This window comes from Schistocerca cancellata, chromosome 9, assembly GCF_023864275.1.
Source record: "Schistocerca cancellata isolate TAMUIC-IGC-003103 chromosome 9, iqSchCanc2.1, whole genome shotgun sequence".
In the NCBI taxonomy this organism is placed as follows: domain Eukaryota; kingdom Metazoa; phylum Arthropoda; class Insecta; order Orthoptera; family Acrididae; genus Schistocerca; species Schistocerca cancellata.
In genome coordinates, this window is record NC_064634.1 from 271,292,855 (window position 1) to 271,320,425 (window position 27,571).

Consider the following 27,571-nt stretch of genomic DNA (forward strand, 5'->3'; position numbering starts at 1 on the left):
TATTGATGCCACCTCCCTGCCTTACTGCTATCAAACACTACCTTTCCAGATGCCCTGTTGATACCAAACCAACAACCTCCTTTGAAGGCATTACCTACAAATAAATACATGGTACAGCTGTGGGCACCTGCATGGCACCATCCTATGCTGACCTATTCATGAGTCATCTAGAGGAACCCTTCCTAAAAACCCACAATCCTAAACCCATCATGTCGTTCATACTCATTGATGACATCTTTGCTATCTGGATTGAAGGTGAGGACACCTTAATCACATTCCTCCAGAACCTCAACAACTTCTCCCCCATTTGCTTCACCTGGTCCTACTCAACCCAACAAGCCACCTTCCTAGATGTTGACCTTCACCTCAGAGATGGCTACATCAGTACCTCCATCCATATCAAACCTACTAACCACCAGCAATACCTCCACTTTGACAGCCACCACACATTCCATACCAAGAAGTCCCTTCCGTACAGCCTAGCCACCCGTGGTCGTCGCATCTGCAGTGACGAGCAGTCCCTCTCAAAATATACCGAGTATCTCACTGAAGCCTTCACTGACCACAGTTATCCTCCCATCCTTGTACAAAAACAAATCTCGCGTGCATTATCTTTCCGGTCTCCCACCACCTCCCACAGTCCGGCCACAGAGGAGCATTCCTCTTGTAACTCAGTACCATCCGGGACTGGAGCAACTGAATTACATTCTTCACCGGGGTTTTGGTTAGCTCTCGTCACGCCCTGTGTAGTGTAACGACGTATAGGTTTTGTTTAGGAATGACTTTCGTTTATCATATGACCCTGTGCAGACTTCGTCACCTACGTCAGTTACAACCCACTTCAAAATGATTTATATTCTTTTTAAATTGTCACAGAATGGTTCTTGAACGAAACTGTAAAACATCAGTTGAGTCGTATGCAAAGAATTACACCACTCGGGCCAATTGGTTTGCGTAAACTTTTCGATTTTAAATTTCGTTTGTTTTCTCCTCAGAAATTATATTGACACACGTTATCTTGATCTAATCGATATCAAAATCACCCATTAAATAAACTTTTGAGATTCAAAGTTTCGATGAACGCCGTAAGAATCACTAATCTTGTCAAATATATTATTAATCCGTTCACATAATTCTTCATAAATAAATCTTCAAGACACGTGTTTCAACTTTAGTAGCATACACTATTTTATTAGCTTCCTACACATACAGATGTGAACTTGAGCGTTGAGAATTAGTGACTGACTTTTCAACAAGATTAAGCTCTATATGACGTCATTGTTGTACAAAAAGAGTATAAAAGTTCATTTTTAATTTTTTAGAAGCACGACGCAACAACTCGGTTCCAGGATCTTCTGTTGCTCCTCGGCTGTCGACCCGCGACGTATAGCGGCCAGCAATTTCCTCTCTGGTCGCGGCAACGAAGATGCTGTCTCCGTTCGTTGCGCCGCCCTCTCCGTACATGAAACACATAAAAAAAATACAAAACTTTTAGATAATTCACATCTATTACAAATAATAAGAAAAATATATAAACAAACTAAATTAAACTTATAGTCACCTGCAAACTGGGCTGACTTTGGTGGATGGGTGACGCTTAATTTCGTCCCACTACATACCCCACCCACAAGCTCAGTTTGTCAGGTTTTAACCGAAATAAAACTTTTCAATATACAATATTTAACTTTTAATACATTTTCCTCACATTTTACTTAACCTAGAGTCCTTGCTCTTAGATAGATTTAATCTTTTTAATACGATATTGTTGCGACTATTTGTCATTTACTCTTAATTGTGCCATTGTGGTAATTCATAACCGAATATATGGAGATTACTCCTCTTCATTTAATAGTTGCTAGTAAATACTAATTTAGTACGTTCTTTAACGTTGTTACATTAGGACAGAGCTTTCAAATTGTGGTAAATTAGTCTCAGTTTTATTCATTTACTAGAGTTACTCTTTCCTAAACTGTACATTACTAATTAGTTTCTCACAATAACTAATAGTACTACTTACTTTACTTCGTTCTTTTCCCTAATACCCTATTTATGCCTGAGATCAAGAAGAAATCAAACAAACTGTCTTTGGAATCTCGGCACGGCTTTCTTTACCTTCGGACACCTTGTTGGGTAATGGCAATTTATTTAGGAGAAACATGCGAGAGAGCCCCGTTTGGTGTGTTCTATATTAACACTATTACAAACCTCTATTAAAGGCACTCTGCTATGTTCTCGTGAGCCATATAGCTCTGGACGCCCATGGTCCCTAAAACTATTAACCATCCCCTTTGGTTCCTACTATCCGAGTAAATTTAAAATATGCAAAATTCCTTTTGACCTAAGAGCAAAATTTCTTCCATATAAATCCCCCTTTTGGTTATCTTCCTCTTTTTGAAGTACCAGTAGATTATTGTAGAACACTTGTTTAAGCTTTCTGTTTAATTCTTTAAAATAATACGTAATTATCACGAAAAACTTCACATGAATAAACTATGAACGCTCTTCCGTGTGTAACATATACCAAATATTAACTTATTTAGGAATGAAGGGTTTCATTTGATCAACACTATATAATCCTTTAATTACACCTGATGAAGGTTCCATAAGAAGTAACGCTTTGGGATGTACAATCTTAGTAGAAAGAGTCATGAAAGAATTAGGACGACTATGTAGAACTTATTGTGCACATAAACATACTCGGTGGGCCAAACTAATGCCTGAATTCGAAAAGATATTAAATGAATTGCCTCACCTAACGACGGGATTGTCACCTATAGAAATTTTAGGCAAACGAATTATAGGTGAGCCTTTACTAGCTGCTCTACCTTGGCCACCAGCAAATGAGATCCAACAAGGCATCCCAGACGAAAAAGTTTGCGAACAGATTATTAAAAATGCCGAACGGAGAATTAAAAGTTATAATGAACATGCTATAGAACCTTCATTTCAGGTAGGAGATCTTGTGCTAGTACGATCTCATCCTAAAAGTTCTAAGATCGGTAAGGAATGTAGAAAATTCTTCTTTATCTTTGAAGGTCCATATGTTGTACTTTGAGGGTGATATTTCGAAATTAAGATATGTTTGATTCCATATTGTTTTATCATATCTTGAAATCTTTGACTAATAAAGGCACTACCGTTGTCAGACATAAGTCGTTTAGGAATGCCCCAGTTAACAAAGTAATTTCGGGTGAGGCAGCGTATAACGCTTGCTGTATTCGCTCGTTTCAAAGTATATAGCTTCACATGTTTGGACCAACATTCCATTACAACAAACACATAAGTTAATCCTCCTGAACTACGAGGCAGAGGGCCGAAAAAATCTAATGACAGTAGATCCCACAAACCTCGAGGAATTACAGCATGTAATTTATAACGCTTAGATTTGTTATTAACTTTAACCTTTTGACATGTTTCACAAGCCCTAATAATACTTCTCACAATACGGGACATATTTTTGAAATAATAATACTTCATTAGATGTTTAATACATTTATGAATTCCAAAATGCCCATAACCTTCATGAATATAAGTAATTAACTCGTCTACAACAGTTTTCGGGATGCAGATTTTCCATCTCTGGTGTTCCCTCTGTGCTTTCCAATACAACAAGTCGTTAAAATATAACCACACACCCCGGGTGTTAACTGTTTCGTCCCCATTATTAAGGGTTTGTATAAGGTCCCTATATTGATCATCATTTCTTTGAGTGTATCTAATAGCAGTTACTATCCGTTTAACCTTACGTTCGTTCTCCTGAGTTAAAAGGAAATAAACATGGTAATTTGTTCCTGGTTCTTCTACAATGTTAATATTCTCCATTCCTACGGGGAGTCTCGACAAAGCATCCGAAACTACATTCTGAGATCCTTTTATATACCTAATTTCGTACTGAAATTCTTGCAAGCATAATACCCAACGTAATAGTCTACGGTGAAGTAACCGACAATTGTTCAGAAAGATTAAAGCCTGATGATCAGTATATACAATTGTTTTTCTTCCCATTAATGATCCTCTAAATCGTTGAAAACCCCATACCACTGCGAGAACTTCCTTCTCGGTTACAAAATAATTTCTTTCGTGTTTATTTAAAGTTCTACTAGCGAATCCAATAGGCCGATATAATCCCTTTTCATCGGTCAGATCACCTTGGAATATTACACAAGACACACCATAATCAGAGGCATCCGTACACATACAAAAGTCCTGATTGAAATCTGGGGGGTATAACATTTTGGCTTCGGTTAAGCTCCTTTTATCTTATTAAAAACTTCCTGTTCCTCTTGTCCCCAGAGCCATACTGACTTCTCTTTCAATAAATCTAGTAATTTAGGATTAACAATATCCTGCCCTGGAAGAAATCTTCTCAGGAATCCTACCATTCCTAAGAATGATTTCAATTGTTTCCGATTTCTAGGACTCGGGCATCGAGCAATAGCTTCAATACGTGCTGGGTCTGGCCTAATACCTTTACTGTCCACTATATGCCCCAAAAATCTCACTTTCTCCTTTCCGAAGTAAGACTTAGATAATTTTAAAGTAATTCCTCTGTCAATTAAACGGTCAAACAATTCCCATAATATCGTTACGTGTTCTTCCCACGTTTTAATGGCTACCAAAATATCATCTACATATAAAATAATCTTTTGTAACAATTGCTGACCCAAAGCAGAATCTAATGCCCTAATGAAAGTTGACACTGATATATTAAGTCCAAAGGGTAAAACTTGGAACTGATATGATCTGCCTTCAAAAAGAAAAGCCGTATATCGCCGTGAATCCGGGTGTAATATTACTTGATGGTAGCCAGCAGTTAAATCCATTGTACTCATATAACGTGAACCAGCAATCTTAAGAAGTACGTCCTCCATAGGAATAGGTCTGTCTCTTTCCATCTCTATAATTTTATTTAACTCACGGGCATCCAGAACTAGTCGTACCCCACCAGTAGCTTTCTTAACTACCCACAAAGGACTGTTAAAAGCGCTACATGATCGTTCGATAATGTTTTGTTCTAGCATCTTACTTATTTCTCTACTAGCCGGTTCTTTCAATTGTACTGGAATAGGATAAGGTTTCTTAAAGAATGGTTTTTGATCTTTAATCTTAAGTTTACAAACGTAATCTTTAATTCTCCCTGGTTCATCTGAGAAGACGGCTCTAAATTCTAACAACAAAGATTCCAACTCTTCCTTTTCTGGTTCGGATAGACAATTCGTAGAATAACATTTTTCTTTCACTTCGGTTTCGATACTGCTACTAGCCTGACCTTGGTATACTTCATATTCAAGATCACTAAAATCTTTTAATAGGCTCATGGTCTGTGCGTACTTAATCTGTAAGGATTCGTAGCAATTTTCCGGTACTTGATTATCAGAAAACCTCACTTTAAAAGCACATGCCTCCTTATGGATGGTTAAGGAAGAGTCTTTAAAATCTAATATAGCTTTATATCTACACAGCCAATCTATACCTAAAATTAGGGCCACATTTAAGTTGGCTACGACAAGTACAGAGTGAGCAATTAATTGTTTAGCAATCTCAAAAGTTAAATAAACTTCCTCAGTAATATTTTGACTTCTTTTACCGGTAACTCCTATAATTTTCACCCCAGTTACAGGTAAGGTTGGGAAATTCCAATACTTTCTTTTAAGCTGGAATAATTCTTTCGATAAAATACTTACTTCGCTACCCGAATCAATTATAATATTTATTTCGGTCTCTTTAATATAACCTTTAATAACGGGTTTATAAGTTATATTCTCCCTTATCTGATTGTCTTCCTGAAGCAAATCTTGTTGCCATTCACCGTCCTTTTGGCAGCTTAATGATAAATTGCAATTGGGTCTTGTATAATCTTGACTAACAGTTCCCTTTAGTTGACCCGTACTAAAGGACTTTACTAGTTTTCCGAACTTTCTATGATAACGTCACCTACCACTTGACCTTCATTAATTACTTGAGGATGATTTATTTCATGATCGTTATTGTGTAATTTCCGCATTTTCGAGTTATTGCCACGATTTTGTTGGCTCTCTTTATCTTTAGATTGACGCTTTATATAACAAACCCGGCTATGATTGTTGTTATTAGCTTTTCGTGGTTCTGAATTATTATTATTATTTCGAGGATTGTCATTTCTACCAAATCTAAACTTCTCGTCTTCCCTTTCTCTGTTAAGTATATCTAGCTGCTCTAAATATCCTAACAATTCGCACGGCTGTGACCATTCTTTTCCTATCATTCTTTCCTTTACATAATACGGTAACCTACTAATTAGGACTCGTATTAAATGACTCTCAATAATTGGTTCTTCAATTAATTTAGCACGGTTTAAATGCCATTCAAAATAATTCCTATAACCTCCCCACCGCTTAGAATATGGAGGAGGGTCTAACAACTCTAAAGTTAAGTGTTGTTGTTTTCCTCTTGACCAATAATGTTGTTTAAACTGCTTAACAAAATCATCCCAGTCCCTGAATTCAGTTCTATGCAGTACTGCCCATTCCGCAGCTTCTGCTTCTAAATGTCCTATTACAAATTGAATGCGTTTTTCATTACTCCATTTGGGGGAGAATGATGTTTCAAAAGCTTTTATAAAGATTATAGGGTGAAGTTCGCCTCCTGGTTTGAATACAGGAAATCGACTTGCTACCTTTGAATTTGTCGTTATATCATCCAGACATTCTGCGAGAGAAATAGTCGGATTTTGTTTAGATTGCGGAGACGGAGTTGCATCGGATTGGCTTGCCGTGATTTCTTTATTCATATTGTTGTCGTCCGAGCTAGCAAATTCGATGCGACTGTTGTCTCTGATTATGTTATTACCTCTGCTATCTGAAATGTTTTCGTTATTATCTAATTCCGATAACCGTTTAGTAATTTCCTGTATTCGCATTTCTGTATTGGAAACGCGATTAGCTAATATCGATTCTTCACTGTGTTCATGATGTGAACGCTCTGTACTGTCGTCAGTGTTATTATCTTTGGCAGCCTCAAGGTTACTGCATATTTCAGTAATTAAAAATTTCATGTTTTCGATTTCGGTATGGTCCTTTTCTACTTGATGAGTTAATGTCTCTAATTCTACATTATCTATTGAAGAAATCTCTACAGGTTTGGTAGAGACCTCTTTAATAGATCCCAATAATTCTCTACGAACAGTTTCCGTTTGCATAGAAAATTCATCTCGTAACATATCGTTATTTTTCTGTATTTCATTTACAACTAAGATATTGACACTATCTAGTCTCTCGGTTAAGTCAGTAATATCGTTTCGCATACGAGCTTTTTCCTCTCGTAATTCCTGGATATGTTCTTCTAACCTTTTACAATTATCAGCAATCTTATTACTAAGTCCTACTAGTTTTTCCTGCATTTCAACTTTAGAAGACTCTATTTTATCACTTAATCTAGCAGTAGATTCTTCGTTAGACTGTTTTAATTCCTGTTTTAGTTCCTCTTTTAATCTAGCAATAGATTCTTCGTTAGACTGTCTTAATCTAGCAGTAGATTCTTCGTTAGACTGTTTTAATTCCTCTTTTAATCTAGCAGTAGATTCTTCGTTAGACTGTTTTAATTCCTCTTTTAATCTAGCAGTACATTCTTCGTTAGACTGTTTTAATTTAGCAATCGCCCTAAAAAGGGATCTCATGCTCCTATCGGACATAGACTGCTCTTCGTCTGACATTTCACTTCCCGACATTATTGTAAGATATTAACTAGTTACACACGCAGACTTGTAACCAACAATCCTGTAAAAGCACACTCCCTATGTACAACACTGCACTTCCAACTTGAAACAAACTCACCGGACACTAATATTGTAGTTTGTAGTTCTCGGTGATCAGTGTGCTGCTATGGGCTGCAGATATAACAGCCGTCGATGCAGCCGCTGAGATGCTGCGACCCCGCTTCCGCCACCGGCAGGACGCTGAGTCGAACACCGGAGACGTCACTGGCTGCAACCACGTAGACAGGCGAAGCCCTCAGCAACACCTCTAATACCAGCCGGAGGAACACCCCGCAGCTGACGGACTGGGCCTGTTAGTTTAGGGAGAAAAAGGGTTGTCGGGGTTTGCAGCGTTCAGCTGCTGCCCAACAGATGCGCCTTCTCGTGGAATAACTGCGTGACCGTACTGCTCGGCTGCGCTCCGTCAGATGCCCACGCCCGCGAAGTCGCCGCTGGCTGGTGAAGGCTCCACGAGAACTCGCGTTGACTTCCGAAGGACTCTTAATGCTTTGTTTCGTACCTGTATGCCTTAGTTGCATACAAGTCCTGTTTTTAAGGTCGCCACGGTGTAGTGTAACGACGTATAGGTTTTGTTTAGGAATGACTTTCGTTTATCATATGACCCTGTGCAGACTTCGTCACCTACGTCAGTTACAACCCACTTCAAAATGATTTATATTCTTTTTAAATTGTCACAGAATGGTTCTTGAACGAAACTGTAAAACATCAGTTGAGTCGTATGCAAAGAATTACACCACTCGGGCCAATTGGTTTGCGTAAACTTTTCGATTTTAAATTTCGTTTGTTTTCTCCTCAGAAATTATATTGACACACGTTATCTTGATCTAATCGATATCAAAATCACCCATTAAATAAACTTTTGAGATTCAAAGTTTCAATGAACGCCGTAAGAATCACTAATCTTGTCAAATATATTATTAATCCGTTCACATAATTCTTCATAAATAAATCTTCAAGACACGTGTTTCAACTTTAGTAGCATACACTATTTTATTAGCTTCCTACACATACAGATGTGAACTTGAGCGTTGAGAATTAGTGACTGACTTTTCAACAAGATTAAGCTCTATATGACGTCATTGTTGTACAAAAAGAGTATAAAAGTTCATTTTTAATTTTTTAGAAGCACGACGCAACAACTCGGTTCCAGGATCTTCTGTTGCTCCTCGGCTGTCGACCCGCGACGTATAGCGGCCAGCAATTTCCTCTCTGGTCGCGGCAACGAAGATGCTGTCTCCGTTCGATGCGCCGCCCTCTCCGTACATGAAACACATAAAAAAAATACAAAACTTTTAGATAATTCACATCTATTACAAATAATAAGAAAAATATATAAACAAACTAAATTAAACTTATAGTCACCTGCAAACTGGGCTGACTTTGGTGGATGGGTGACGCTTAATTTCGTCCCACTACACCTGAAATGAGAAATGTCCTGCCCACTATCCTTCCCACCCCTCCTACCGTGGTATTCCACCATCCATCGAACTTACACAACATACTCGTCCATCCTTGCACAACCCCTGATCCCAATCTCTTATCTTATGGCTCATACCCCTGTAATAGACCTAGATGCAAGACCTGTCCCATACATCCTCCTACTACCTCCTAGTCCAGTCCGGTCACTAACATCACCTATCCCATCAAAGGCAAGGCTGCCTGTGAAACCAGTCATGTGATTTACAAGCTAAGCTGCAACCACTGTGCTGCAGTCTATGTAGGCATGACAACCAACAAACTTCACTACTTGGACTATTTGGATACTCTCTTCCAGCACAGATGGGTATTCTCTCTCCCACACCATCCCCTTGGCTTAAACCTGTGGTAACCTGTTCCCACTGCCTCACCTTGGTTTTTCCCTACTCTGTTCTGTCCAGACCACTCCTCCTCCTTCCAGATCATGCACTGCCATCTCCCCCACTACTCTCACCACCCCCCAGTTTCTCCCTCCCTCCCTCCCTCCCTCTCTCTCTCTCTCTCTCTCTCTCTCTCTCCCCCTCTCTCTCCCCTCCCCCTTTTCAACACCTCTCATTTCTCTCCCCCCCTCGCTTCCTTTTCCCCCTTTTTGTCTACACCTTTCTCTCCTTTTTCCTCCTTCCCCTCTTCCTAAATCTGTGTTTTACCCTCTGTACTGTTTTCACCTTGTTATGTGACTGCAAAGTCATCTGCTCAGAGATCTTCCTTTTTTCCCCATCTCTCTCTCTCTCTCTCTCTCTCTCTCTCTCTCTCCTCCATCATCTCAGGCAACTGCTTTCAGTAATACAGTATTAGTAATTGCAGTAGTCTTGCCATGGCCTTGGGTGTGTGTTTCTGTGTCTCTGTGGTTGTATATGTGAATGTATGTAGTATTACCAGAAAAGGAGCTAGTGCTCAAAAGCTAGTGTGAATGTTGTTTTCTATTATGTGTTACTGTGCTCCATGCATCGACCTGGTATAGGTGTGTGGTTGCCTTTCCCTTATTGTATGTATTGCTCCATCCAGGAATTTTGATTACTGTTTTAATTATTGTTACAAATAACTTCTGCTGTCTCAGGAATACACAACAAAATGTAAGCCATAACTTGTTGCTAACACTGTATTATTAATATTACAGATTTATGTAGAAAAATTTCTGTGTGGTAATTTGTGTATTATTACTTTCATTTAGGTGCACCAATCATGGTATCACTTCCCCACTTCCACCTAGGAGACAAAGAACTGCTTGAAGCAATTGAGGGTATGAATCCAGACCCAGAAAAACATGACATTTATCTAGATATTCATCCAGTAAGTATCAAAGTTGGTAGACCATATGTACATAAATACCTGTAGAAGACTGTGTTATGTATTTTCCTTTCTTACAGTATGTAAGCATGTTAGCCATTTGGCTGTGGACAAGCTAAATCTCAATACTACATTGCTCTCGGGCTGCTGAGCACATATTTAAATGTGGCACCTGCATTTTCCTTAAGCACTATTGACATGTCTATGCATCCTGTTTCACCAAACCTCTCACTCCTGTGGACAACTTACTTCCTTATCTTAGTGAATAAAAAGGTTTAGAGTATTTATCATATAATGTGCCTCTATGCATACTGTCTTTTGCACACAAAGAAACTTGTTTCTGCATTCCAAACCATTTATGAAATGTGGCAGTTGTTATGACCATGATTCCTGATACACATGGATGGAACTGGATGCACACATCTGCCTGTCCACCAGATATGAAAACCAGTATCTTGAGAATGATACAACATTCTGCTCTCAATTTCAAAGAAAATTTTGATATCATATCTACATTTCATACACAGCAATGTATGAGCTAAAATCAACCATATGTAAAGTCTACATTATGCTTTTTTTTTTTTTTTTACCTTTGCAAACTCTTTAAAATTTCATGCACTGCTTTGTTTAATTTGATGCTTCACAGTAAATGTGATGAATAAGAAAACAAAATTCAGTCCTTCATGAAGTGAAGATACCACAAGATGATAAAAAATAAGCTTTTTCACCAAATAGTTCTTTTAAAAGAGAATGATAAATATTCCCTAGAAGGTAAATGCCATCTCTCGGTACAGGTTTTAGCATGAGGCAAGCAGTATAAGTGGTGAGAAAGCCATACTTAGTACAGAACGCAGAGAGCATCTCCATAGCAGTCAGAAACCCAGTATAGTGCCAAGCCATTTTGTACCAATACAACTGAGATTCTTTTTTAGAGGAACACCATGGGTAAGCAAGGTGTTTGAAACTACATTGCTGTGCTGCTTCTTGGTCTCTGCACTGAGCATGAGCTTTTTATCCACCAATACGCAATCCCATTTCCCTAATCATTATAAAACTGTAAGGATGCATCCATGCTCCAAACAGTGGAATCTCTGACTGTCAACACTTGTCAGCATGACAAGAAAGATGTCATGATCATGAAATCATCTTGAATCACAGACAGTTGTTTAACTGATCACAAACTGCCAGTTAGCCATCTGAGGATCTTTGTCCATCGTAAATCATGATCCTACTTCTCAAACCCTTCCATGAAACAATTAAGTATTAACAGCCCATAGGATATAACTGTTCAGGCTGCCTTGGAAGGAACACTTTTGGATAGACTTCGCAAAACGCCATCTAACATAACAGATGTTGAACAGAAATGGACCACTTTAAAAAATACCATCAAAAAGGCTGGTCACCGGTTTTGATGCAAAGAAGAAAAAATATTTGTTCGATGACAATAATGAAGTGATGAACAACCTCATAAGGATTAAGTGGGATGCTTACCTATATCTTACTCAAATCAATCCTCCATGGAAAAGATATCACATTTTCAAGAGCTCACACAGAAGTGTCAAACTGAAATGAGAACAATCAAGAACAACAAGTGGCAATAAAAAATTAAGAAATTCCCAAAATCTGTCAGATGCCAGGGACTTCAAGAGTTTTTATACTAGAATGAAAGAAATATGTGGGTGTTCATTCCTCATGAGGAGTCCTGAAAGCCACTGACAGTACAATCATCCTCACTAATGGTCACACCATTTTGAGTTGCTGGGAAGAGCACTTCAGCATGCCCATCAACATTAGTTCTGCTGCTGCTGCTGCTGCTGCTAACTTCAAGATGTGTGAAACAACTATAGGAGAAGTGCCGAGAACTGCCCAGAGAAGCTATGTAGAAGGTCTGACAATGATTTGGCTGTCCTAACAACTTTCTCAGACAAGTCCCATAGCATCCACCACAAACTTGGATGGCAGTCCTACCAATATTTCATGAATTTAGCAAGGCTCTAGATGGAATAAGAAAGGCACCCAGACCTGACAACATCTCCCTGGCGATCATTCAGAGTGCTGGTTTGTCTCTAAAACCAGATTATTCAACATGTAGCTTGTAATGTGGGAAACCAGTAATGTACCAGCTGACATGAAGAACTCCACAACTGCCACTGTCTCCAAAGAAGGTGACTGAAACATCAGTGGTATTTACCATTTCATACCTTTGCTCTTAGTGCCTAGCAACTCAATAATAACATGTATGTTTTATGACCATGCACTTTAATAAATTTTGATCCTTCAAAGTTGAAACTGTAATCATTTTATTTTGTGATATCTACCTGCCTGCAAACAATAGCAGCCATCTGTCTTGTCCTTCCTGCTGCGGCTCTTTTTATAATGATCAGTGTAGAAAGCTTCAACCAACAGAACCTTAGATACCTTATGAACTTCAAATGAGGTGACTTCATACCAAACACAAACTGTTCTTGACAAGGCAAAGGTCTACAGTATAGAAACCACAATCGATGGCCACCAACTCAGGTTGATTGGGCATCTCCATTGTATGAGAAACTACAGACTTCTTTGACAAATTCTATATAGCAATGTAAGCACAGATATGAGGCCCCAGGGTGCTCCTCTGAAGTGCTGTAAGGATAAATTCAAGAAGAACCTAAAGAGTCTTATCATTGACCAAAGTACCTGGTGCACCACAGAAGAAGATTGTGCTTGCTGGCACACATCTACTTCAGCTGCTGTTTTAGATTTTGAGCAGGCATGTCAGAAACAGTAAAACGAGAAATGTCAGAGATGCAAACTTGACTATGTACAGCCACAACGACGATCATCTATTGTGTGTTACCTACGTGGCTGCATGTTTCATGCAAGGATTGGCCTGCTAAGCTGTCAACTGAACTGTGATGCAGTAAAGGAAATACAGGATAAAAATAAAAGCTCTGATATAATCATCATCATCATCATCATCATCATCATCATCATCATAATAATAATCATCATTATTATTAGTTTGTTTCTTCAGCATTTAAATGGAATATACTTCAGCACAATTGGGTAGTAATATTTATAATGCAAGCAAATGTAACATCCACTTATTTCTATTTAATGCTTATTTTCAGACACTTGGAGTAGTGATGAGGGGTAAAACGAGCCTCCAGTTCAATGTAAGAGTTGAAAAATCAAAAGTACTGACACAACTGGACAGGTTTTCTGAAGGAATGATACTACCAATTGCTTGGATGGAAGTAGTAAGTATATCATGTAGACAATATCAGTTGTTGTATAGTTATGCATGTGGTCCCACAATTACTATCTGTCCATTTAATTATGCCATGAATAGTGAGAATAATTACATGTTACAGACTTTTCTGATTTATATTTATGAACACCCAAAGTGCCTTAAATAACTTGCATATTAATGTTTGACATAAAGGAAGATGCGGTTTCAAAACTGTAATCAAAATAGGGTACCAAATTAATATGTTTGCAGCCTGATGATGAGTGATTATAGCTTGAAGGAAGTCATGGTGCTTGAAGCTTGAAATTAGTTCTAACCTAATCTCTATTAACAAGAACAAAATTTAAGTTAAAATAATGCTTAGCAAATCTCAATGTTAGAGTGAACTGGTTTGTATGAATGTTTTGCAATACCTTAAGAAGCAAAAATGATACCAGTATTACAGTTCTTCCTTCAGATTAGGTCTGAATGTTTATGGTTGTGTTGCCACTTCATTAGGTTAATGGACAAAAATAAGTGAAAAGATACAGGTATTTAGTTTTTTTCTTCTTTAGTTTAATAAATGCTTCTTAGATTCAATCACCACACCACAAGTAGACAGTCCTCTACACACATCAGTTCTAATTCTTCCTTCCTGCTACAACACATTGCCACCAAAAGCATAGAAAATCACAACAAAGATACCACTCAACATCAGTATCAATAGATACAGTTACAGTCAGAAGACTGGCTCAACATATAGGAAAATCAAAACAACCTTTGGTGAAGTTAAAATCAAGCTGGGAAACATTAAGAATGCAGTGGAAATTCCAATATTAAACACAGAGGAGAGAGTGAATACGTGGAAAGAGCACATTGAAGGCCTCTATGAGGGGGAAGGAATTGTCTGATGTGACACAAGAAGAAATTGGAGTCAATATTGGACACACAGGGGATCCCTTATTAGTCATAATTTAAAAGAGCTTTGGAAGACTTGAGATTAAATAAGGCAAAAGGGATACATAACATTTCATTGGAATTTTTAAAATCACTGAGGGAAGTTGCAACAAGATGACTATTCAAGTTAGTGTGTAGAATTTATGAGACTGGCAACTTACTGTCAGACTTTGGAAAAGTGTCATCCACGCAATTCTGAAGATAGCTGGTGCAGGTAAGTGCAATAGCATCACACACCAGCCTAACAACTCACGCATCCAACTTGCTGACAATAATAATACACAGAAGAATGGCAAATAAAATTGAGAATCTGTTAGATGATGATCAGTTTGGCTTTAGGAAAGGTTGGAGGCACCAGAGAAGAAGTTCTGATGTTTTTCTTGATAATGGAAGCAAGACAAGAAAAATCACATTAATAGGGGACTGTCAACCTGAAAAAGTGTTCAGAAGTGTAAAGTGGTTTAAGATGTATAAAATCCTGAGAAAAATAGGGTTAAGCTGTAGAGAAAGGCATGTAATGTACAAGAACCAAGAGGGATAATAAGATTTGGAAGATAAAGAGCAAAGGCTCAGATTTTAAAAAAAGGGGTAAGGCACTACTCCTCAGTCTGTCATTGAAGAAGCAATGACAGAAATTAAGGAAAGGTTACGGAGTGAGATTAAAATTCAAGGTGAAAGGATACCATCAATAAGATTTGCTGACGGTATTGCTGTCCTCAGTGAAAGTGAGGAATAATTAAAGGATCATTTGGACAGAATGAATATTTATGATGAGTAAAGAATATGAACTGAGAGTAAACTCGGTAAATGCGAAGATAATGAGGTGTAGCAGAAATGAGAATAGTGAGAAACATTACATCAAAATTGATCATGAAGTTAAGGAATTTTGCTGCCTTGTAAGCAAACTTTATGGACGAAGCAAGGACAACATGACAAGGAGGCCATTAGCACAGGCAAGGAGGCCAAATGAAGTTTACTAGTATCAAACAAAGGTCTTAATTTGACGAAGAAATTTCTGAGAATGTATAGTATTTGAGATGTGGTACCACAGAAGAATGTTGAAAATTAAGTGGACTGATAAGGTAAGGAATGAGGAGGTTCTCCTCAAAATCACAAAAAAAGGAACATATGGAAAGCACTGATGAGAAGAAGGGACAAGATAATACAACATCTGTTAAGACATCACAGAGGGAGAAGATTAGCTGGTCACAAACAAACAGATTTTAGCAACAGCCCACAGACATTTCTGGCAGATTCTTGAAGAACAGCCCCACCTGTGTGGAGGTGGAGGCACAGATTTGAGACAATTACCTGCTGCTCTGGGAACTGTGACTCTGGCCTCTGAGCAGGTACACAGATGGGTGGATTTCTGCGACTCCTCATTCCACCAAGTATGTGAGTTTTTGGTGAGCTGATGGCTGACACACTACTTCAGCAGAATCTCATGCTCATGTCAGCTACACTGAAATCTTTCCCTCACAATTTTAAAGAAACTATTCAGTAAAAAAATGGTTTTTATGTCTGTCATAGCTTTGTATGTCACCTTCATGATGTTCACATCATTTCACTAACAGTCTTAGTTATTGTGATATCTCACATATAAGTAATATACTGCCCGAAATTCAAAAAGTTTGTAACAAAGAATAGGGGTTGCCATGAATTTGTATTTGATGCATATTAGGCCATATGATGCTGCATATGAAATTTAGCTAACCTATTGAATTTTTCTTTAGACTTGGAGAAGGTCTCTATCTTGTCTTTATTAAGAAAATTGCTTTATGTAGTGAATTTACTTGTGATCATGCAGTTCAGTGATAAAGCTAGAACAAAATCAACACTGCATCCCTCCTATCTCAAAAACAGTTTGAGATATCAAAACATGATTTTAGCAAAGGATAGCATGCACTGTGGAATGATGCAATTTTTTAAGAGTTGAGGATGGCTGGTGAAATCTGAATTAGTGTGGCTTTGTAACAAGATATGTGAAGAAATTACATTTTTATATTTATGCCAATAACCTCTTTTTCATAAGCTTTTGACCTGATTTGAACTAAGTTCCTCATTTAATAAACCACTGTTTCAGTATCCTACTCCAATTACAATTACACTAGAATGTTAGTGAGGTGACATTAGGTAGAGCCTGCTTTCTTTTGCCAAAAGAAGCAAATTTTAATATGACCCAAGAAAATTCATTTGTGATTTTATGATGTTGGATGATGATGTTGATGATGAGTATTATTGTTGTTGTTGTTATTGTTGTGAATAAAGTTACAGCACCAGTAGCACTTTTCTATTTTAATAACCGTGACTGGTTCCTGTGCCTAAGCCCATTATCCAGTGGTATCTACATATTACAGAAAACAAAATCAATCATATAGAGAAGAATATAGCATAGACATCAACAGCAATTGTAATAATATGAGGTTGAAAAACCACTCATCCACAGACTGCAGAAGAGTTGCATAATGAAGCAAATAATGTTGTGTAAACTGATACACAATTAAAGCAATAGGTACATTAACATGAACTTACATGTTAGATGTCCAGTGAGAACACAGAACGAATGACAAAGCATGCAAGCAGATTTCCATAATTAACTCACCATTCATCTTAGGTTTTCTGAGTGTCAGCCATTTTCCTTAGTCTTTTAATAACATTACTTTTTACATATCTTTTTCTTATGTATGTATGTATTTATTTATACATGTTACTCTTCTACATACTATATTTTCCTATTTTTCGTTTTACTTTTAAACCAATGTGCCTGTGTTCTTATTGTTACTTGCTTCTCCCTGCTTACCCCTCTGCCCTCTATAGACCCTTCCTCTAACTTGCCCCTCCCTTAATTTAAGTGCCATCTCCTTGTGTTTTTTGTCAGTCATTGTGTGTTCCTTCAGGTTGTTACATATCTTGATTTCTTAAATTGTAGAAGCTTTTTACAATGTAATTTTTCATGCTGTTTTTATGATGTTTGTTTGAGGAGTTGCTTTTAAATATTATTTAGTTTGTTTCATATATCTATTTCCTGTAACCCAGTCACATCAAATAATGAATTGAAGTTGCAGAGGAAAAGGAATTGAAAGTAAAGAAAAGCATGGCAGTGTGACAAGGGTGGTGTTTCTCTTTATTAGAAGACTGTTTAGAGCCCTACAGCAACCAACAATCATACTAACTGAAATGTACCAAATCTGATTTCACAGAAACCAGTAGGTTATTTAAATATATGTCATTGAATTAATAGGGGAGGAGTTTATACAACATTATTTATTTTATTTTGCTAATGTTATGAAGTGAAGTGTATGGTGGAACTGTTTCTTAACATTATTTTATTACTCTTGCTGCTGATGGGTGGCCTTGCTGCAGGGGATATACCGGTTCCCTTTGGGCCACCGAAGCTAAACACCATTTGGCCTGATTGGCACTTGCATGTGTGACCATATAGGCTGCTATGTACTGTTGACCTACTGGGGTGCTCTGAGCCTCATGACTTCAATTGAGGAGCTACTTGACCAAGTAACAGCAGCTCCAAATGCTGGAAACTGACAATGGATGGGCAAGGGGTGTGCTGACTCCCATACTCCTCCATATGTGCATCCAATGATGCCAGTTGACTGAGGATAACATGGTGGTTGATCAGTTCTGTTGGGCTTATTGTTATATTCTTCTCTATATGATTAATTCCATTGTACTTTGGTTTAAAAAAAAATGTAAGTTGGTGCCACCAGATAATGGTCTTGGGGACCGAAACCAGTCATCTTTCTTGAAATAAAAAGAAACTTGCAACTGGTGCTGGTATCTTGTTCAAAATCAATATTACAGTTGCAGAACCTACATCAACATGCTCAATATGCTGGCCAAGGAAATAATAATTAATGTAACTGGTTTATAAGGAGTAGAAAGTGTGTTTTATAATTGTGAAATTGTATTATTAACATGAAAAAGGGCTCTTTTACACTAATACACAAGCAAACAATGCACCAGCATCTGTATGAATGCAAATAAAGTGAAAAATTATATTATACAAAATATGTTAATGGATGAAGTAGAGAATTTATGTACCATTGACTAGCTCTGTTTTAAACTGAAATCATAAAATGACTGATTTGGTTATTTCCTACATATTGATAATTCTGTTTCTATGACATTCCAATATGGAGGAAAAACTCACCAACTCAAAATTTTCTGGACCAGCTCAATCATTCTAATTACATATTTTTGTTTTTCAAATCTCTAGGCACTTACCTGATTGTTGATCACCTTCACACTTCTCTTTGCATTAAGTCCACCACAAGCAACACTAACCTCACTTTGAAAAGCTTTACTTTTTCACTTCTTGCCATTGCAGCCTTTCATTCTACATGAAATCCATCTCTCCTGATCACAGTTCTCTCAATGAATGTGCTAAAAAAGTCTTGAGAGCACATCTATAACATAAACCACTCAGATGAAAATGAATTCCATACAGTGTGATCTCTTAATTGGTGTTGCTCAGCCCAGGCTGAAGGATGTCTATTAAAAATAACAGAAAAGTATTCTACTTGTTACAGATACCAGTGTAGATTGATTCTGCCAGGGCATGTATTTCTAAATTATGTCAGAGATAAGAATAACACTAGTAGATCTACTTCTATGTTTCAAATAACATCAGTTAACCATCCTCCCAGCTTCTGTCATACATTTTTTATGCTGCATTACACATCTAATTATGGTTCTTTCTCCACCCTTTACCCATATGAGAGACCTCACTGAAAACTCCATGCTTTCAATATTTTCAGTAATACATGCTCAATTATCTTTTAACAAAAATGTGTATAATTAAGATCAAGGTGATTTATTAGCACACACAACAGTTTCATCACCTGATTCCAAGTTCTGTAAAACTTTCTATATTATAAATACACTCCTGGAAATGGAAAAAAGAACACATTGACACCGGTGTGTCAGACCCACCATACTTGCTCCGGACACTGCGAGAGGGCTGTACAAGCAATGATCACACGCACGGCACAGCGGACACACCAGGAACCGCGGTGTTGGCCGTCGAATGGCGCTAGCTGCGCAGCATTTGTGCACCGCCACCGTCAGTGTCAGCCAGTTTGCCGTGGCATACGGAGCTCCGTCGCAGTCTTTAACACTGGTAGCATGCCGCGACAGCGTGGACGTGAACCGTATGTGCAGTTGACGGACTTTGAGCGAGGGCGTATAGTGGGCATGCGGGAGGCCGGGTGGACGTACCGCCGAATTGCTCAACACGTGGGGCGTGAGGTCTCCACAGTACATCGATGTTGTCGCCAGTGGTCGGCGGAAGGTGCACGTGCCCGTCGACCTGGGACTGGACCACAGCGACGCACGGATGCACGCCAAGACCGTAGGATCCTACGCAGTGCCGTAGGGGACCGCACCGCCACTTCCCAGCAAATTAGGGACACTGTTGCTCCTGGGGTATCGGTGAGGACCATTCGCAACCGTCTCCATGAAGCTGGGCTACGGTCCCGCACACCGTTAGGCTGTCTTCCGCTCACGCCCCAACATCTTGCAGCCCGCCTCCAGTGGTGTCGCGACAGGCGTGAATGGAGGGACGAATGGAGACGTGTCGTCTTCAGCGATGAGAGTCGCTTCTGCCTTGGTGCCAATGATGGTCGTATGCGTGTTTGGCGCCGTGCAGGTGAGCGCCACAATCAGGACTGCATACGACTGAGGCACACAGGGCCAACACCCGGCATCATGGTGTGGGGAGCGATCTCCTACACTGGCCGTACACCACTGGTGATCGTCGAGGGGACACGGAATAGTGCACGGTACATCCAAACCATCATCGAACCCATCGTTCTACCATTCCTAGACCGGCAAGGGAACTTGCTGTTCCAACAGGACAATGCACGTCCACATGTATCCCATGCCACCCAATGTGCTCTAGAAGGTGTAAGTCAACTACCCTGGCCAGCAAGATCTCCGGATCTGTCCCCCATTGAGCATGTTTGGGACTGGATGAAGCGTCGTCTCACGCGGTCTGCACGTCCAGCACGAATGCTGGTCCAACTGAGGCGCCAGGTGGAAATGGCATGGCAAGCCGTTCCACAGGACTACATCCAGCATCTCTACGATCGTCTCCATGGGAAAATAGCAGCCTGCATTGCTGCAAAAGGTGGATATACACTGTACTAGTGCCGACATTGTGCATGCTCTGTTGCCTGTGTCTATGTGCCTGTGGTTCTGTCAGTGTGATCATGTGATGTATCTGACCCCAGGAATGTGCCAATAAAGTTTCCCCTCCCTGGGACAATGAATTCATGGTGTTCTTATTTCAATTTCCAGGAGTGTATTTATCAGCATTCAATATTCTGACACTGAGAATAACATGGAACATAAAATGACCTGTTCAATTAAGCATTTGACAACCCGCAATAGCACAAGATGTACTCGAAAGTAGATGCACATTCAAAATTTATTCTATACACATCACTGAAAGTAAAGGGGAAAAGTATCATGCTACGAACAGTGAAATTTTCACTGATTAAAAATAATATACTGAGCGAGGTGGCGCAGTGGTTAGCACACTGGACTCGCATTCTGGAGGACGACGGTTCAATCCCACATCCAGTCATCCTGATTTAGGTTTTCTGTGATTTCCCTAAATTGTTTCAGGCAAATGCCCGGACGGTTCCTTTCACAGGGCACGGCCGACTCCTTCCTCATCCTTCCCTAATCCAACGAGACCGATGACCTCACTGTTTGGTCTCTTTCCCCACATCAATCCAAAAAAGATAATATAACTAGCTATAATGTGAAATGGGAAAGAGCACTTTGTGTGGGCCACATGTTTTCTCAATAATTGTATTTAATTAATACACAAAGAAATTACAGATATTGGCTGCAAGTGGACGTCGATTTAAATCAAATTAAATTTGTGCCAGACCAGGAGTCAAACTGAGCTGGGTTTGATGGGAGGCATGCTATGGTAGTCTAGATGGCATAGTGGTCAGAGCATCTGCCTAATAAGCAGGAGACATGGGTTTGAATCCCAGTCCAGTACAAATTTTCAACTTACCCATTGATTTCAGTCAATGCCCACTTGCAGCCAATTTCAGTGATTCCCCTGTGTCTTAATTCATAATGGCTGCTGGATCAAAATGGTGTCTGTTCTTTCAGACATGTCCGAAAGAACAGACACCACACATTATAATATTTTAATTATGATATGCTAATGTTGCTACTCTTCTTTATTTTTTCATAGGCCATGAATGAACTTCCTCCTGACCTGCATTCAATACTGTACAGCGCAACACATACTGTGAACCTTGCACGCCAGATCCTCCGCTGGGGTCTCTTAGCATTGGCTGTGCTGTGTTTTGTGATGCTGAGTTGTACTCTGCATAAATACAGATCAGAGATGTGCAGCACCAGAAGGACAGAGAGTAAAGACCATGTACTCAAGCCACTGTAGCGTGAAGTCAAAGGTGCCTACATCTGAAAGTGCATTTCTTCAAAGTGCTACAGAGTGTAAAAATAATTGCGAGTGTAAAGTTTTGCATGAACGATACGTGCAGTGTCGGAACTGCAAATTCTCGCTGATACTATATCAAACAATGACTGAGAGCTGTGTTCTGATGACTGTCTTCATTTTGAGGGTTGTCTGGCATTTGAGTATATTTTTCAAAAGAAACTGTAAAAGTCAGAAATATGTTTGTGGAAATGCAATATATTTTTGGTGTTTGACAGGTTAATATCAGTGTAATGTCAGTGAAATGTAACAATAATCATTAGAATGTTGTCCTACACTTTATAATTTTGAAATGCCGTAGCTTTTCAACTTCCCTAACAAAGCGCTGCTTTGAACAGTATTATGGAAGTCTGGAATCTTCTGAAAACATTTTCACAAACATTTAAAGTTGTTCACTTTCGATACTCTTGAACAACATAAATGTGTCATTAAACAAAGGAACTTAAAACAGCTATTTCTCACAATAGATTTGTGAAGCTGCATTGTATTTGTGGAAAAGTTTCTTTCGTAAATGAACACAATATTCAAACAAATGACTCCATTGCTGTAGACACACCAGTTTTTGCAAAATATGAACTGCACAAGCCTATCAGTGTGTCATAGTCACTAGTGTGTTTGTGAATTTTCCAATACAAGGAGAATCATAACTTTACTTGTAGTATCCAATGAAGACAACACTTCAGTAGTAGCCATCAAAAAGCCATATTCATAATTGGTTGCAGAAATAATGATCATTGAGTTCTATATTCAACTCTATCTTGTCAACTGATTCATTCCAATGGTTTCAATTTTGTCTTGCATAAACAATAATGCCAGTATGGTTATATATGAATTTAAGTAAACAGAAGTCAAAGCAAATGACTTCATTATAAGGTTATAATGTACAACACATGGATTGTATGCAGCTTATTGCTGTAATTCCTGTACACTATTTATGTTAGACTTCAATTTGCATTGTATTCTTGTTATATCTGTCATAAATGTGCCATATCTCTTTGGTGCTTAAAGCCAAAATGAAACATTTTCCTGGAATATTTGATCCTATTCAGGAGAAAATAATAATAAATTTGTAAACATGGTTTACCTTCCAGTAAATAATTAACTCTTGACATTGATGCTTTGCCGAAGAATGCAAAACAGCTTTTGTGGCAATTTCTTGGTAGCATATACTACAGAAGCCCTTTTTGGCTCATTTTTACAAAATATATTTTTATAATTATATTTTTGCCACAAATTATTTTATGAATGTTTGCAGAAGGATTTAAAATACATCCATTTAAACATCTCTAATGTTGCAAAGAGATTTGTTTTAAAAATCTGGCTTTACTCTGAAACTACTATTGGACACTAACTTCACATTCGAGCTATATCACATCATCAAAGTAAAATTTACCTGTTACATGCAGAGCTATGTGATAATATTTTTATAATTAAAAGAAATGTAATTGCTTCCATATATTTTGAGACAAACGTAATTTTTGTACTTGTATTGTTCTATATTTGAAAATGTATTTGCTTGTTTGCTATAAATTATTATTTTTTGTATCTGAGACTATTATAAATTTATTTCTTCCATAAATATTGTCAAAACTGTAACAAACTGCCTTAAATGTGTGTATGCATGCATGAGAATTCCCTTGGAGACTGTGATGATACACATCACAAGGAAACTTTGACTGATCTTCAAATCATTTAAGCTAAAAAGAATAAGGATTTTTAAAATGGAAAAAAATATGCCATTTACTGTATGTGTTCGCTTTAGAAAGAATGAGAAGTTTTAGTATGGTTCCTTAACGAGCAGAAGAGCATAGTGACATTGCTGCAGCAGATGCAGTACCACAGGACTGAGATTATCACAGTAGTGAAACAAGAACAATAGCACATATTATGTCCAAGTACACAATATTTTGTGGAACCATTGTTTGTAGGCAATTATTCATTTTGACTAATAGCTTCTCATTATTGTTTTGAAGTATTTGTTGCTGCTCTGCTTGTCACAATTAGCTATGTATAATTTAATTGGAACATCATAGTACATTCAGTAATTTTTACACTGGCAAAAGAGGGCAGTACTTATTGACATTCATTGATTCGACTATGAAGCCCACTTATTGCCATTAAATACTGCAGCATAATCGCTATTATCAGAATTTAATAAAATCACCAAGCTTTCAATTGAATTCATGCTTAGTTTCCAGTTTCTTCACTGAGTTGTGCTTGACACCTCTGTGTAGCTATTACATCTAACCACCTCAATAAACAGCATATATATTCAGATTGTTGTCTTCCCTGCAATTTGTTTTCCTTTTACTTCTACATGATATTACCAATCTGCCTCTGCAGGTAGTAGGGGATTTGCATTAGATTTCACCTAATATAACTTAATTTCCAGAAATATCTGTTGATTGTAATTCATCATCATTTGCTAGCATGTGGTTTCGTTATACCACTAACTGCACCCTTTTTAGCATTGAGGATGGGATGCCAGTCATATGTGGACTGGGAGACCCAAGTTTCTCCTGGCGTATACAACTTTCAAATAACTTCTGGGAATTCAGCCAGATAACACTTTCAGTGACCGCCGATATTTCGGTGATCACTTGAAATATGTGGACTGGTTAGAAGGGACCAGTAAACACACCCAAAAAGAGAGAGATAGAGAGAAATTCTTTAAACAATAGGACTCTAATGCATATAATTGCTTCAAATGTCTTGTTACAAATGAATTAATGTTTGAAGTGTTTGACATTGACTATCTGAAGCCTTTACACGAGTGAAGATGCAAAACCCTAACTATGCTGGTTTTATTAGTTATGGATTATTCATCCACAGCTAGGTTTTCACACTTCTCAGTGTTTATGATGTCATATCTCTAGGGCTACGTGTCATACAGTGATATATTTTTGCAGACTCATTCAGCAGTATTTGCACATAATAGCTGAAAAGTGTGTTGAATAAAGCTACTCATAAAGAAGTTATAAATGAAATTGTCGTACCTAATCTGAACAGCTAAAAATGTATTAACTGATAAAGTCTATTCCTTTCACTATTTTTATGTGTGTGTGTGTGGGGGGGGGGGGGGGGGAGGGGGAGTGGAGACAATTGGTACATTACTTAAAAAGTTTTGAATATGTTTGAAATTATATTTTAAGTTTGTGGAAGTTGGCAAGTACTTTCATTCTCCAATACTAGATGAATATAGTCTGGATAATACCCAGAATCATAAACTCTTAACCTGGTTCAGATTCATTGATGATATCTTGGCAATGTGGATCAAGGGTGAGGAAACCCTATCCACATTCCTCCAGAAGCTCAACAGCTTCTGCCCCATTTGCTTCACCTGATCCTATTCAACCCAACAAGCCACCTTCCTGGATGTTTGCTTCCACCTCAAAGATGACCACATCAGTACCCCTGTCCATTTCTAACCTACTAACTACCACCAATACCTTCACTTCGACAACTGCCACCAATCCAACTCCAAACAGTTCCCTCCATACAGCCTAGCCACCCATGGTCATCACATTTGCAGTGATGAGAAAACCCTCTCGAAATATATCGAAGATCTCACTGAGGCATTCACAGACCGTAATTATCCTCCCAGCCTTGTACAAAAACAAATCTCCCATGCCTTATTTTTCAAGGTCCCATCGTCCGGCCACAGTACCACCCAGGACTGGAGCAACAGAATTACATTCCCTGCCAGGTTTCGACTACCTCTCATGCCCTGAAATGAGAAGTGTCTGCTGACTATTCATCCCACCCCTCCATCAGCGGTATTCCACCAACCACCAAACCTATACAATATATTCGTCCATCCATACATGACCCCTGCTCCCAATCTCTTACCTCATGGCCATATCCCTGTAATAGACCTAGATGGAAGACCTGTCCCATACATCCTCCCACCACCACCTACTCCAGTCCAGTCACAAACATCAGCTATCCCATCAAAGGCAGAGCTACATCTACATCTACATCTACATCCATACTCCGCAAGCCACCTGACGGTGTGTGGCGGAGGGTACCTTGAGTACCTCTATCGGTTCCCCCTTCTATTCCAGTCTCGTATTGTTCGTGGAAAGAAGGATTGTCGGTATGCCTCTGTGTGGGCTCTAATCTCTCTGATTTTATCCTCATGGTCTCTTCGCGAGATATACGTAGGAGGGAGCAATATACTGCTTGACTCTTCGGTGAAGGTATGTTCTCGAAACTTTGACAAAAGCCCGTACCGAGCTACTGAGCGTCTCTCCTGCAGAGTCTTCCGCTGGAGTTTATCTATCATCTCCGTAACGCTTTTGCGATTACTAAATGATCCTGTAACGAAGCGCGCTGCTCTCCATTGGATCTTCTCTAGATCTTCTATCAACCCTATCTGGTACGGATCCCACACTGCTGAGCAGTATTCAAGCAGTGGGCGAACAAGTGTACTGTAACCTACTTCCTTTGTTTTCGGATTGCATTTCCTTAAGATTCTGTGAAACCAGTCACGTGATCTACAATCTAAGCTTCAACCAATATGCTGTATTCTGTGTGAGCATTACAGACAACAAGCTATCTGTCCACATGAATGGTCACCAAGAAACTGTGGCCACGAAACAGCTGGACCACCCTGTTGCTGAGCATGGCACCCATCATGACATTCTTCATTCCAGTGACTGCTTCACAGCCTGCGCCATATGGCTTTTCTGAACTGCACAGGTGGGAACTCTCCCTGCAATATATCCTACATTTCCATAACCCTCCTGGCCTCAACCTTCGTTAGTCATGGTCCTCAACCATCCAGCCCCTTCCCTGTTCCCATTCCAGCACTACACAGCCCTCTAATCCATCAGTGCATCCAGTCTCTTTCCTTTTCTCCTTTTCTGCTACCTCCCACCTCTCCCCCGCCCACCTTCTAACCTCCCGATTACACCTAGCTGCCATACCCTCCCTCCACCTCGTCTCTCATGCTCCCCAACAGCGATTCACTGTCCCCCACACCCACCCTGCCATCCCTCCCCCTCCCCACTGCAGCCTCCTCCTTACCTCCACCCAGTTCTCTCCCCCATCATGCACTGCTGTTGCTGCCCACAGTGTGGCTTTGGCTGCCAGAGACTCAGAGACTGCAGTCATGTGTGTGAGTTGCATTTGTGCACCTGTGTGTGTGTGTGTGTGTGTGTGTGTGTGTGTGTGTGTGTGTGCTCTTCTGACCCATTACTGTTCCCCCACTACGAGAATCTTTGCTGTCACAGATCAACGCCTTCAGCCTATTACCCAAAACCTACCCTCCCATATAAAAGATACCAACCATTTCCCCCACGGACTCTCCACAGTTCCTGTCCCTTTACCACATGATGCCCTGCTTGTCACTATTGATGCCACCTCCCTTTACACTGTCATTGCT

The 27,571-nt window shown here is 39.1% G+C and overlaps 1 protein-coding gene across 1 annotated transcript in view; it reads left to right on the forward strand.

Moving 5' to 3' along the window:
- Positions 1-24,365, forward strand: part of LOC126100562 (lysosome membrane protein 2-like) — a 454,514-nt gene extending 430,149 nt beyond the window's left edge. Inside the window, exons 8-10 of the mRNA XM_049911179.1 lie at positions 10,401-10,519; positions 13,630-13,758; positions 21,919-24,365. Of these exons, the coding sequence (XP_049767136.1) occupies positions 10,401-10,519; positions 13,630-13,758; positions 21,919-22,128 (458 nt within the window). The 3' untranslated portion in view covers positions 22,129-24,365. The remainder of the gene's footprint in view (positions 1-10,400; positions 10,520-13,629; positions 13,759-21,918) is intronic.
- The last annotated feature ends 3,206 nt before the right edge of the window (positions 24,366-27,571 follow it).